Below are 13,465 nucleotides of genomic sequence, written 5' to 3' on the forward strand. Positions count from 1 at the left end.
GTGTTAGTTTAGTGAAATGGCACTCCCTATCTTTTCGTGCCAATCATTTCTTGACTGCTCACTACTGTCTGGACTTCTGATTTCAGAACCTGTGTCTGGATGTCAATTAAAATCTGAATTTGATGAACTGACAGGATTTCAACTGACATCGTTCACATCTTCAACACTTGATATGCAAGTTCAAAAGTTGAAATCCAAATCTTTCTGATACAAATATCATTCTACATCCCCGAGCACCTCAGTACGAACAGTTTTTCTACTCAAAAGCAGTCACACATCTCTGTATCATTGTATCACTGTTCAGTTCCTCGTAGCTGGCTGCTTTCATTTTCTGAACGACGATGTTGCTATGGTGTGAGGCTTGATAATCACCGCTCGGCAGCAGAGCCATCGCCCATGAGAACACTTTATCTAACAAAATACACACACGGACACATGATACACCGACACCTACACAGTAAATGCTCTTCAAATGAAACAAGTAATCACACTTTACAGCTTGCGTCCTGACGCATGCAAGGGAGGAAAAAATTCAACATTAAAGTTGTAAATCAACTCGCAGTGTGCAAGCAGGAAAATGAAACGAAAGGAAATCTTCACCTTTAACGACTCGCATATTCATCGCAATAATTAACACGGGATCTTCAACAGCGTCCGAGAGTTATTTTGTAATGAAATTCATCGACGTGTTGGTCTGTTTTCACTTGGGTTAATAGTTTTCCACTACCTGCTTATATGCACTGATGCAGAGGAATTTAATTATTGCTTCATCTCTACCTTCATCTCAATCTTTAAATAAAAAAATCACACAAACAAATGTCCGCCGATGGAGAGCGGCACAGAACCACTACCTTCTAACAGGAATACAACACCTACTAATAAATTAGCACTACAATCACTAAACACACCACAGATACTTCGATATAGATGTATTTCATGTGTTTCAGAGTGGACTTTGGACTCAGAGTGGACTCCTTTAATTCCTGGACGTAACTCCTGAGAAGAAATACGGACAATCTGCTGACAGATGTCTATTCTTCCCCAGAACACATCGCAAAGGCCAAGGTTTCCAAAGCAGATATTCCAGATATAACTGATTACATTTAGAAAAGAAGAAGAAACTCAAGGTTTTGAAGAATAGCCATGCAGACGACGTTCCTGAATGTTTTTTTAAGATTGAGATGAAGGTAGAGATGAAGCAGTGGTGAAATTCCTCTGCATCAGTGCATATAAGCAAGTAGTCGAAAACCATTAACCAAAGTGAATATAGATCAACATGTCGATGAATCTCATTACAAAATATCTCGGATGCTGTCGAAGAGACTTCTCTAAATGAAAACACAGTCTTCCAAGATATTCGTTTTTATTTTATTTTGCACAATCTGAGTATTTAAGCTCTCAAACTGCAAAAAAAACAACAACAAAAAAAACAAACAAACGCTCACCAGCTCTCACGCGACCTTCACGTGACTCCCAAAAACGAAACGGTGCAGAAAACACAGGATGCTTCATGCGCTTCCGTTACATTTTCATCACTCCCTGAAAGCGAGATCGCTGCTTAGACACTGCAGATAATTCATAACGGAAAGCGTAAAACACAAATATGACAGAGTGTATGTGAATGAGAAATAGACACAATGTCATCAAGATCAAGTAGAAGTAAGAGAAAAATAAAATTACATATAATTTATGCTGTACATTATACAGTTTTTTTTCCCCCCACGTAACGTTAGCTAGATATGTTAGCTACGTTAGCTAGCTGGTTAACATTTGACGAAAAGTTGGTTTGTTGAAGGTAAAACATTTCTTGTTGCATAATTAACTTACATGTGGCTCGAAATCAGTGTAGTAGTACTATTCTATAGCCATACTTTCATTTTATTTATTTATTTTTGGGTCTGGCTGTAAAGCAGAGAGAAGCTACAGTAAAGTGCAAAAGTTTGCACCCCCCCAACAAAATGACAAAAATATACCTTTATTATAATAGACTCATGCTTATCACTGGCACGGAGTGCCAGCGTTCGTCTTTCCTACCTCAAAAAGTAAGGTATCCCGTTTGGCTTTACGCAAGTAAGGTGTCTAAAGGTGATTTTAAAAGAAATATATTTATTTTTGTTACATGTGATAACGAGGGAGCATCAGTATAAATCTATGCAAACGTCTGCACTCACCTTTACTACTGTAAGACATCAATAAAAGCTGGATCCTGTTCACCTGGACAGCACTCCATGCTGAAAAATCCAGCGTAATCTGACCAGCTACCAAAACCGAAGCTGATCCGGTCAAACTGGTATACCACATTTGCAGCTGGTCAGTTGTTTCCCAGCTTCATTATTACTTGTCTAAATTGAGAAATAAATATGTGAACTTGTGCTAGTAAAGAAGGTAAACCAGTTTAACCAGCGCACCTTGTGTTTTGTAGCTGTATTGAACAATAAGGCTAGACATCCTGTAGATTATGGCTTTGTGGCTTTTTTTTTTTTTCTCCTACACCAACAACATGATGTGAATGTTCAGATTCAGATTCTCCTGCATTAGGTGGGTCGAAAAGAAATCACAAAAATTCTGCATATGATCACAAGGCATGAGTAGATTACTGAGCGAGAATGAACAAAGCTCACAGCACTATTAGCGTCTGATTTTTTTTTTCTCGTCCATACAGAGCTAGTGTTAGCCTGTCCTATCCACAGCACTACTAGCTCGAAGGACGGCAGGCGTTTTTATCAAGAAAACGAACGGCGAAATCTACAGGTGTCAGAAAAAGATGGATGATATGCGCAGAAAAATTTCTAAACACGTCACATAAGACCGTGGTACACTGAACAAACGATTTAGTTATCTATGAGTAAAACACTTTGCTATGAAACTACACGATGCACAGTCAAGATATCTTTGTGGATTATTATTTAAAATTAAATTCCCCAGCATTAACATTTAGAAAAAGTGATCGGGTGTGTTCGGCTGATTTCTGTGGTGCACATGCTTCATTTATGCACCAATATGAGTGACAGAAAGGAAAAAGAGAGAAGGTGTGTCAAACAAGCATTGGCTGTCTCACTTGCGAGCAAAAATGTACTTTAGAAATGCCTCTGGTGTGAATTGGTGTTTAAACTGAAATGGCCTGTGTGTATCTTGGCAAATCATGTACAGTGCACAAAAAAAAAAACACAGAATCTCATCAATTCTGATTACAAAATCAATGTTAAAATGACAACGTTAGCAGAAAAGTCCACGTCAGAGGAAAAAAAAAACTGACGTCATATGTTTGTCACAACTGTCACAGTGAGTCAACTTTAAATTATTAAATTAGTCAGCTATAACATACCCAGACCTCGACCGTTACACCTACCATGTGACTGCATGAATATAGTAACTGAAGCCTGCTAGTGCAGTCAATCGTATACAGTTTTGCTGAAGTCTATATCTATCTATCTATCTATTAAAAACAGAAGCAAGTGCGACAAAGTCTTCAGAAGACAACAAGAAAAACGTATCCGCAAACATTCTCCGAAAATACTACGAAGTTTACCCGAGGCTACCGATGAATTTTTAAAGGCGAATTTTTAAAGGGTGCTCATGCCGAATAATGGCTTAGTTTAGTTTAGTACTTAAATGTACGATGACCTCCCAACCCAACTGAGCTGCTTTTCTCTTACTGAAGACAACACTGAAGGAAAGACCCACAAACAAGCGGCTTCTGAACGTGGTCGCAGTAAAGGCAAAGCAAACCATCTCACGGGAGGAACCTCAGCATTTGGTTCATTGGCTGCAAAGGATTTGCGTCCGAGTATTAAAAATATTCCTAATGTTTATGATTGATAGTTTGTCCGATTACTTTCGAGCCTGTGAAAATGGCTGGAATTCCTAAATATTTCTGTTAAAGCCCTTGAATTAAAGCTGAAAGTCTACACTTCAATCACATCTTGATTTTAAATCCACTGTGGTGGTGTACAGAGGCATTGTGCCACTGTCCAAATACTTATGGACCTGACTGTGTATATAGTTTCTATAGGGAAGTGTGATGCTGTTATTACTCTTTTAATCACCGACAAGGAAAAGATGGAAATTAGCAGATATATATAGGAGAATGCACTTTTTCGGAATGACCTCAAGAGAATACCTAAGACTAATGAACTCTGTAGAAACTACTGTCGGCTAATTTACACCAGTCCGTACAGTACATGTGCTGATGTGGAGGTGATGTGAACTCCGTCTCTTTTTATCACATGGGTAACAAAAAATCTCATATGCTGATGGAAGAACATGTTAATATTTGATACACAAACAAAAGTATGTTGATCACTACAGTTAGCACATATTTAAAGATAAACAGCCTAGAACTGTTCTATAACAACTGCCACGCTTGGATCGCTGAAACAATTTGCCAAGATAAACACGGACCTAGCACTCTGTCCACCGGCCACAAAGAGACGTTTGCCGTTGCTAAACATTTGAAAGCACTAAGTCTTGCTAGTTGCTGCTAGCTGCTTAGTTTAGCTTACTTTCGTGTCTGAAGAGTGGACGCTAACAGTAGCTCAGTATTCAGAAAAGTAGCTGGCAAAATAGCTAGCTAGCTTGAGAAACTACAATCGGAGGTACGCGACGAGTTAGAGCAGATGAGTTTGATGCTCAACAGCAAGCTAGCTAATAAACTTTATGACATGTTAGCAGGTTAGCTCTCATCATAAACGTCTGGTAGTGGTCTCCAGACATTAGCAAGATAACAAGCTAGCTACCTACACTCAAAAAGCTCAAGAGCACAGCAGATTGTAATAACAGAAGGAGACCCAATAGCAAGGCTCGAACCGGCACCGATTTGAAGAGATGAATGTGCAGAAAACAGACTGCAGGGCGACACAGAAACAGGTCCGAGCTACGTCTAAAAACCATGACTCTCACACGTGTATTAGCATTCTACAAGTCTTGGAGAGCAGATGTGTGGTCATCGGTTAGAGTCGCCACTCTTGGCTGGGATCTGGCCCTGAGGTGGTCTGTGTTCCCCCAGGATGGCGGCAACGAGTGCTTCGGGGACAGTGATGCCATTGGCGGGGCTCAGAGGACTAAGAGAGGGTGAGGGTGACTCAGGGGAAAACAGACGCTCCTTCTTGGTGTTCGGGGCCTGGCGGGGTGAAACGGACGAGTCTCTGGGTTTCAGACTGAGGGACTGAAGAGCGGGTACAGCCGGGCTGTGACTGCGATGGTGACTATGTTGCTGGCGTTTATTGGAGCGTGTCCTGGGACTCGGACTACGCGAGCTGGAAGCCAGCAGGACCAGAGTGCTGTCGTCCTCTGAGCTCGCATCCGAGCTGTCCGAGTGGGACGGACACGGCCGAGCAGGAGGGGAACAGACAGGTAACTGAACCTGGAGGTGAGAGAGTAGAGTGGAAAGGAGAAAGAAGGTTGGAGAGAGGAAAGACGATGCAGAGAAGAGAAACAGTATAAATATGGTGTGACTGTAAAGAAGAGAGTACAGTAACTACAGTATAGACTCACATTCCGCAGCTGAACGTAACTCTGTCTTGCTGTAAATAGTTTTCATAATATTATATATATATATATATATATATATATATATATATATATATATATATATATATATATATATACAGTATGTCACAAAAGTGAGTACACCCCTCACATTTTTGTAAATATTTGATTATATCTTTTAATGTGACAGCACTGAAGAAATGACACTTTGCTACAATGTAAAGTAATGAGTGTACAGCTTGTGTAACAGTGTAAATTTACTGTTCCCTCAAAATAACTCAACACACAGGAATTAATGTCTAAACCACTGGCAACAAAAGTGAGTACACCCCTAAGTGAAAATGTCCAAATTGGGCCCAAACTGTCAATATTTTGTGTGGCCACCATTATTTTCCAGCACTGCCTTAACCCTCTTGGGCATGGAGTTCACCAGAGCTTAACAGGTTGCCACTGGAGTCCTCTTCCACTCCTCCATGATGACATCACGGAGCTGGTGGATGTTAGAGACCTTGTGCTCCTCCACCATCCATTTGAGGATGCCCCACAGATGCTCAATAGGGTTTAGGCCTGGAGACATGCTTGGCCAGTCCATCACCTTCACCCTCAGCTTCTTTAGCAAGGCAGTTGTCATCTTGGAGGTGTGTTTGGGGTCGTTATCATGCTGGAATACTGCATACTGATCATGCTCTGCTTCAGTATGTCACAGTACATGTTGGGATTCATGGTTCCCTCAATGAATAGCCGTATGAGTGCTGCCAGTATTGCTGCAGAGGTTGAAGGGGTGGGGAGTCAGCCTGTCAGTGCTCAGACCATACGCCGCACACTGCATCAAACTGGTCTGCATGGCTGTCGTCCCAGAAGGAAGCCTCTTCTAAAGATGATGCACAAGAAAGCTGGCATACAGTTTGCTGAAGACAAGTAGACTAAGGACATGGACTATGAGACCAAGATAATCTTATTTGGTTCAGATGGTGTCAAGCGTGTTTAGCGGCAACCAGGTGAGGAGTACAAAGACAAGTGTGTCTTGCCTACAGTCAAGCATGGTGGTGGGAGTGTCATGGTCTGGGGCTGCATGAGTGCTGCCAGCACTGGGGAGCTACAGTTCATTGAGGGAACCATGAATGCCAACATGTACTGTGACATAACGAAGCAGAGCATGATCCCCTCCCTTCGGTGACTTGGCCGCAGGCCAGTATTCCAGCATGATAACAACCCCAAACGCACCTCCAAGACGACCACTGCCTTGCTTAAGAAGCTGAGGGTGAAGGTGATGGTTTAAACCCTATTGAGCATCTGTGGGGCATCCTCAAATGGAAGGTGGAGGAGCACAAGGTCTCTAACATCCACCAACTCCGTGATGTCGTCATGGAGGAGTGGAAGAGGACTCCAGTGGCAACCTGTGAAGCTCTGGTGAACTCCATGCCCAAGAGGGTTAAGGCAGTGCTGGAAAATAATGGTGGCCACACAAAATATTGACAGTTTGGGCCCAATTTGGACATTTTCACTTAGGGGTGTACTCACTTTTGTTGCCAGTGGTTTAGACATTAATGGCTGTGTGTTGAGTTATTTTGAGGGGACAGTAAATTTACACTGTTACACAAGCTGTACACTCACTACTTTACATTGTAGCAAAGTGTCGTTTCTTCAGTGTTGTCACATTAAAAGATATAATCGAATATTTACAAAAATGTGAGGGGTGTACTCACTTTTGTGAGATACTGTATATATATATATATATATATATATATATATATATATATATATATATATATAACACTTTGAAGCTTTAGCAGTCATTCTGAAATGTTTGATGATTAACGATTCAACAGGCGATGTAGTAGGAATGTAGAAAAAAAAAATGAGCCAATAAGAAACTATAAAGGCCGTTCCTATATGCCTCTTGTAAAATGATGCTTTTAGGCCCATAACCCCTTCTCTGATTACAGCCCCGCCCCTGAGTACAGCTTACTGCTGTGATTGGACAGTGATTGCATTTCAGTTTGGCATGAATACAGTACAACACACTGATGAAAGTAAAATGTAGCAGGAAATTACATTCACCTCGGACACGAAGTCGGCGTTTAACTGTTAAAAAAAGCGAAAGCAATCCCTTGATGATTGTTTTGCCTTTCAACGTGGTACGTTTTCTACATGTCACTAATGAAAAACAATACTGTGTCGTGTATTGGATTTCGTGTTTCATCACTGGTGTGAATGCTTTTCACTCCGGAATCTTCTCAATAAAATACCGTCTAATAAGACAGCTAACGGGCAGCACGGCAGTGTAGTGGGGACCTGAGCTCGACTTATTGTCTGTCTGAAGTTTCTATGCACGTTATCTCTGTGTCTGTATGGGTTTTCTCCGGTTTCCTCGCACGGCCCAAAAACATGCCAGGAGGAGGACTGGCTAAGATAAAATGCCAATAGGTGTGAATGTGTGTGTGCCTGCTGCCCATCCAGGGTGTATTCCTGCCTCATGACCAGTGTTCCTGGGATACGCTCCGGATCCAAGGCATCCCTGACCAGGATAAAGCGGCTACTGAAAGTGAGTGATAGAGTGAGGGGAAAAAATCAAACTTACAAGGACGTGGTTACGAACACAGCTGCCTGCGGAATGATATATCTGCAAAATCGCCTCAGATGAGTTTCTTCTAGATGTTATAAACACTTCCTCAGCACCAGCCCAGTTTAGGCACATAAACAAAACATCCATCTGATTTGATATTTATACATTCATATTCATTTGTTTTGTGTGGAATTGTGCTGTCTTATGTATAAATACTTAAATTACTCTCTTACACCCCAATAAATAGCTTGTTATATAGGATTTTCCATGCTGAATTTAAATACAGTAACAGTGTAAGTGAAAATTGAAAGAAACGTGTGGCAGCTCCATGTTGCAACAGTGTATTTCTGGTAAATGGTGACTGACCAAAAAGTGAAATGAAACCATGTATGTAAATGTCCAGCAACGAGCAATAAACTTATGATCAGCCGGGTCACGGGCAAAGCATTACTTGTATTAGGATGAAATGAAGGACGACGGCAAATTTGAATTAATTTAATAAGACATCTTAGCGACTCAACCTGGAACGGCTCTGTGATTCCCACAATGCTGTTCATGTTGTGGCTGTAGTACCCCAGCACGTATTCTCCTGCGTCTCTAGGCAAATCCTCTTCTGGAAAAGTCACCTGGAAGCAAAACGAAAACTCGACTACACAAAGCAGATATTGGCGCTTGCTGGTTCGACCGTCGTAAGGTCTTTAGTGTAAACTGCTCACACACTAAGCAGATTGTCTGAATGCTTTTCAGGCTTATCGTGCTTTTTTTTTTTTTTTAATTACCTGAGTAGAATGGTCTGATTTGGCCCAGACATAGGCTGCATAGTCCTTGTGGTGTTTGAATCCCACCTGACAGAAAGGAGGTCACAGAGAACATATAAAACAGCACCTAAAACACACATCATGACATTTGCAATCATGCAAAGTTCAATTAGAGGTCGTGTAATAATAATAATAATAATTCCTTATATCTATATAGCACTTTTCTAGGCACTCAAAGCGCTTTACATTGCATGGGGGGAAATCTCCTCAAACCACCACCAGTGTGTAGCGTCCAGCTGGATGATGCGACGGCAGCCATAGTGCACCAGAACGCCCATCACACACCAGCTATTGACTATTGGTGGAGAGGAGAGGAGTATTCACTGTGTAAATGAGAAGATTACACGTTGGCTCTTGGTGAGGTTTTTTTTTTTGGCAAGTCATGAGTTTCTCAATATGGTGCAATTCCTGGAAAACGGATTAGATAAGCATAATTACAGTGTCCTGGATTGAGTCTTTTCTTAATAATTTACCAACATGTCTGAAGGACATAATGATATCGCTAACAACTTCGAAATCGTGAATTTGAATGTAATTTGACAGAATTAGTCTGAACGCACTGACTGCTGGTCGGTTAGGGTGTTACATTTATAAAAACACTGTTTCTCGGTAACTGGTATTTATGACACTGAGCACGAGCAGCGAAATGACTAACTATTAAGGGTAATGAATTACCTAGCTTACCGTTAGCCTTTAATGTAGAATCATTGCTTACTCGTCCCACTTGCGGAAAAAAAGTAGGCCATAATGTTTTTATCTTCAAGCATTATTAATGATAACGGTTGAGTCCTATAAAAATATTTTTTTATATTCATGTTGCCTTACACTTTACCCTGTTTTGAAATTCCGCTTGATCGCACCATAATGTCATGAGCTAACACACTGATAGGTATAACAGCAATAATCAGTGCCTGTAAAAGCACTTAATGGTTATGTCCCACTTAGCTTAATCTTTACCTTCATATCTAACAGTGACAGGTTTTTTGGCATCCACATTGCTCAGGTGTTTGGCAACAAAGTTATTATGGCTTCAACCACTTCCTGTCTTGAAAGCACATTTTCCATTACAATAGGCATACAATAGGCATGTGCTGACAGTCGGTTACACACCATAAAGCCGTATTTAACAAGCACTTTCTTTCCTGGCATGTTTCTAATAAGCCTACGTTACAGAAGGATGTCATTAAAATGTCTAGCCGGCCGGTCCAGTTACCTTTCCGCTCCTCATTATGCTCATTATTTTTCATATGAGCTTAATCATGTTGCACTGTTTTTTATGTATGTACTGGATAATAAGTCTTAAAGTTTGGAATGTAAAGCAGCAAAGAAGCTAATAAGACTAATTTACGTGACAACTGTTGGTTAAACGGGAAAGCTAAAGCCTAAGATCTATCAATATCTTGACAATCGAACTATTATTGTTGACCAATGCATTATATCATTTTTGCATCGGTAATTATAATAATATTGGTGCAAAGTACACACACGCACACACACACACTTAAAGCGAGATAAGGAGTTGCATTAGTGATTTTATAATTTTTTACAATGTTTCAAGTCCTTAATGTTCAACTGGCTGCATGTCGTGTTCATGCGAATATCAAACAACAAAACACTATAGGTTCTGTCATCTGTCCTTCATTTATACTTTGGACGATGTGTGCATGGTCTAACTTTTAGTTTTTTTTCTCCAAACGTATGTTGGGGGAAATAAGATGATGAAGTAAATAATCCACTTTGTTCAAGTTCATTGCTCTGAGCGTGTGACTGAGCCTGTACACAACTGCTACTTCTATGGACACATCACCAAGGTGGGCTGGCAAATATGAGCCCAAATGGAGATCAAATGTAGGGGAGTAGACAGACTTTCATTAAAAACTCATCAAAAACTCAGAACCTGTAACCCATTCGGACTGGGTTGGTGCTTGGCAGTGTTGTAGCACTGAAAGTCCAGGTGCTGGTGAAATCAGATCTAACTGCACAGTGGGGAAAAAATCCTGATACATAATCATTTTCCACCAAAACTGCTCCGTTTTCTCTAAATTTGCTCACATGCCTCACAAGCTGTCTCCTATTACACAACGGTGAAGGCTGTCTGCTTCCTCCACATGTGCTTCCGCCAGAGGAAACACCAAATGCCCTCTTTGGCAAACAAGAGTTCACAGACTCCCACGCCTGATTAATGTCACTCTGATTCACGGGGGAGAGAGAGACAGCATGGCAAGTTTTGCTCTCTCGACTCTTGGCCACGGATAGCTGTGGCATTCAAACTCGTGATCTGTTAATAATGCTGGGGTAAACAGTTCTGCTGCACAGAAGTGATGACGGATTGTGTATGCAATGCTGCCCAAGTTCATTTTAAGTTTAGTGGTCAGTGATGACCTGCATACACTAATATTGTATAGGTCCCCTGTTGTGCCACAAAACAGCTCTGACCAGTGCTCTGAGGCACGGACTCCACAAGACCTCTGAAGGTGTGCTGTGGTATCATGCACAGGGATGTTAGAAGCAGATCCTGTAAGTTGTCAGGTCGGGCCTCCGTGGATCGGACTTGTTTGTCCAGCACGTCCCACAGATGCTCGATCGGATTGAGATCTGGGGAATTTGGAGGCCGAGTCAATGCCTTGAAGTCCTTCTCATGTTCCTCAAACCGTTCCTGAACTATTTTTGCAGTGTTTCAGGGCGCATTATCCTGCTGAAAGATTCCACTGTTATTAGGGAATACCATTGCCATGAAGACGTGTACTTGGTCTGCAACTATGTTTAGGTAGGTGGTACATGTCAAAGTGACATCCACATGAATGACAGGACCCAAGGTTTCCCAATAGAACACTGCCCAAAGCATCACACTGCCTCCGCCTGCTTGCCTTCTTCCCATAGTGCATCCTGGTGCCATCTCTTCCCCAGATAAGCGACGCACACGCACCATATAGAAAACGTGATTCATCAGACCAGGCCACCTTCTTCCATTGCTCCATGGTCCAGTTCTGATGCTCACGTGCTCATTGTAAGCGCTTTTGTTGGTGGACAGGGGTCAGCATGGGCACTCTGACAGGTCTGCGGCTACGCTGACACCTTTCTATCATAGCAGCATCAACTTTTTCAGCAATTTGTGTTCACTTGCTATCTAATATGTCCCACCCCTTGACAGGTGCCATTGTAACGAGATCATCAATGTTATTCACGTTTAATGTTATGGCTGATCGGCGTATGAATTGCATTCTTTCTTACCTTGTACAATCCCACCCAGTCCCAGGAACTTCTCTGGAAACCCGATGCTATAGTAAACTTAGCTGTCGCATCCGACACTTTGGTCCACTCCTTTTCCACCTCAAGCTCGACTAATGGTATATCCAGCTTAAAGGGAAACTGTAGAGACACAAATGTTTTAGAGCACAGCTGTATAAACATCTGGCTTCTATATAAATGTCTTTAAGACTCAACATCGTTGTTTTGTCTCACATGCAGAGAGAAAAGAGCAGAGACAGGTTTGTGGTCGCTAACGGTGTAGCCCATGTGACTGCGGTAAAAGCTCTGCGTGACCCGTGTGGCCCCACCAAGCCACGAGGTAAGACCTCGCTGCAGCGCCGAGTTGTGGGACGGCACGGGGGAACCCGTCCTGCGGAGACGCCACAGGATTCGGTCTGTCCAAGCAGGTTTCCTCTTCTTAGTGCTGACAGACAGACAGAAAAACTTGTGTCAATAACGACAACATGGTCAAAATTGCTTTAGTTCACACAGAAATATAGACACCTTGTGTCATAGGTGTGTGTTCCCACATCAAACTTGTAGGTCGGTGGGAAATTCAGAGGGCCTTCCACAAAGTCATCCATCACAGACTCGCTTTTCTTCGCTATGTTGAGCTGAAATACAAGAACAACATTGCAAACGTATAATAATAGTGTTTTTAAATTCTATATGAGAGGTGGATTGGTATGAAATGCTGGACATTTACATGGCTACTGTCACAACAATGCCGTTGCTAGGCAACTGGAAAAATCCACTCCAAGCACGAGGGAGCTAAAAAAAAAAAAGACTAGTTCACTGTCATATTCCAGCTTCCTAAAGTACTTGTCTAACTTGTTCAGTAAATGTTCGAGGTTTTCTAGATGCCTTGCAATTTCTCACTCGTCTAAAACGTTTCATTAGTAGCAGCAATTTAGAAGCAGGGCTGTCGGTCTCCCTGAATATTTTCATATCCTTTTATCTCCTTCATCAGCTCAATATTTTCTGTATTTCTGATCCCAACGATCTGGACATTTTTCACAGTTAATGGTCGAAGTAAAGCAGACTGCAAACTAAACTAAACTAGAGCATCTTTATCGTAAAACAGCATCATAAAACATATTCGGGGTGTTTCAACGGTATCTTTAATCGAGAGCATGAGGACGGCCGTTTTGAGAGAGCAGAACAGGATCAGTGAGTGTGGTCATCACTGTGTGTGAGAGCAATGAGACACTCTGTGAAGAACTTTTGCTCATTTTTAATGACCATATTCACTGATACTGGTCTGCGTGCTCAGGTTGGCCACCACTGCACTCCCTATTAAAGATGTTATTTAAACGCTATAACATCTTTGACATAAATCTTAGCC

The 13,465-nt window shown here is 41.7% G+C and overlaps 1 protein-coding gene across 1 annotated transcript in view; it reads right to left on the reverse strand.

The window, feature by feature from the left end:
* Positions 1 to 426: 426 nt before the first annotated feature.
* LOC128619996 (inositol polyphosphate 5-phosphatase K) overlaps positions 427 to 13,465 on the reverse strand; it is a 36,710-nt gene continuing 23,671 nt past the window's right edge. The window contains exons 8-13 of the mRNA XM_053644579.1: positions 12,625 to 12,734; positions 12,334 to 12,544; positions 12,103 to 12,240; positions 8,833 to 8,898; positions 8,575 to 8,679; positions 427 to 5,362 (exon numbers count right to left, since the gene is read on the reverse strand). Coding sequence (XP_053500554.1) covers positions 4,943 to 5,362; positions 8,575 to 8,679; positions 8,833 to 8,898; positions 12,103 to 12,240; positions 12,334 to 12,544; positions 12,625 to 12,734 — 1,050 coding nt within the window. The 3' untranslated portion in view covers positions 427 to 4,942. The remainder of the gene's footprint in view (positions 5,363 to 8,574; positions 8,680 to 8,832; positions 8,899 to 12,102; positions 12,241 to 12,333; positions 12,545 to 12,624; positions 12,735 to 13,465) is intronic.

This window comes from Ictalurus furcatus, chromosome 16, assembly GCF_023375685.1.
Source record: "Ictalurus furcatus strain D&B chromosome 16, Billie_1.0, whole genome shotgun sequence".
NCBI lineage: Eukaryota > Metazoa > Chordata > Actinopteri > Siluriformes > Ictaluridae > Ictalurus > Ictalurus furcatus.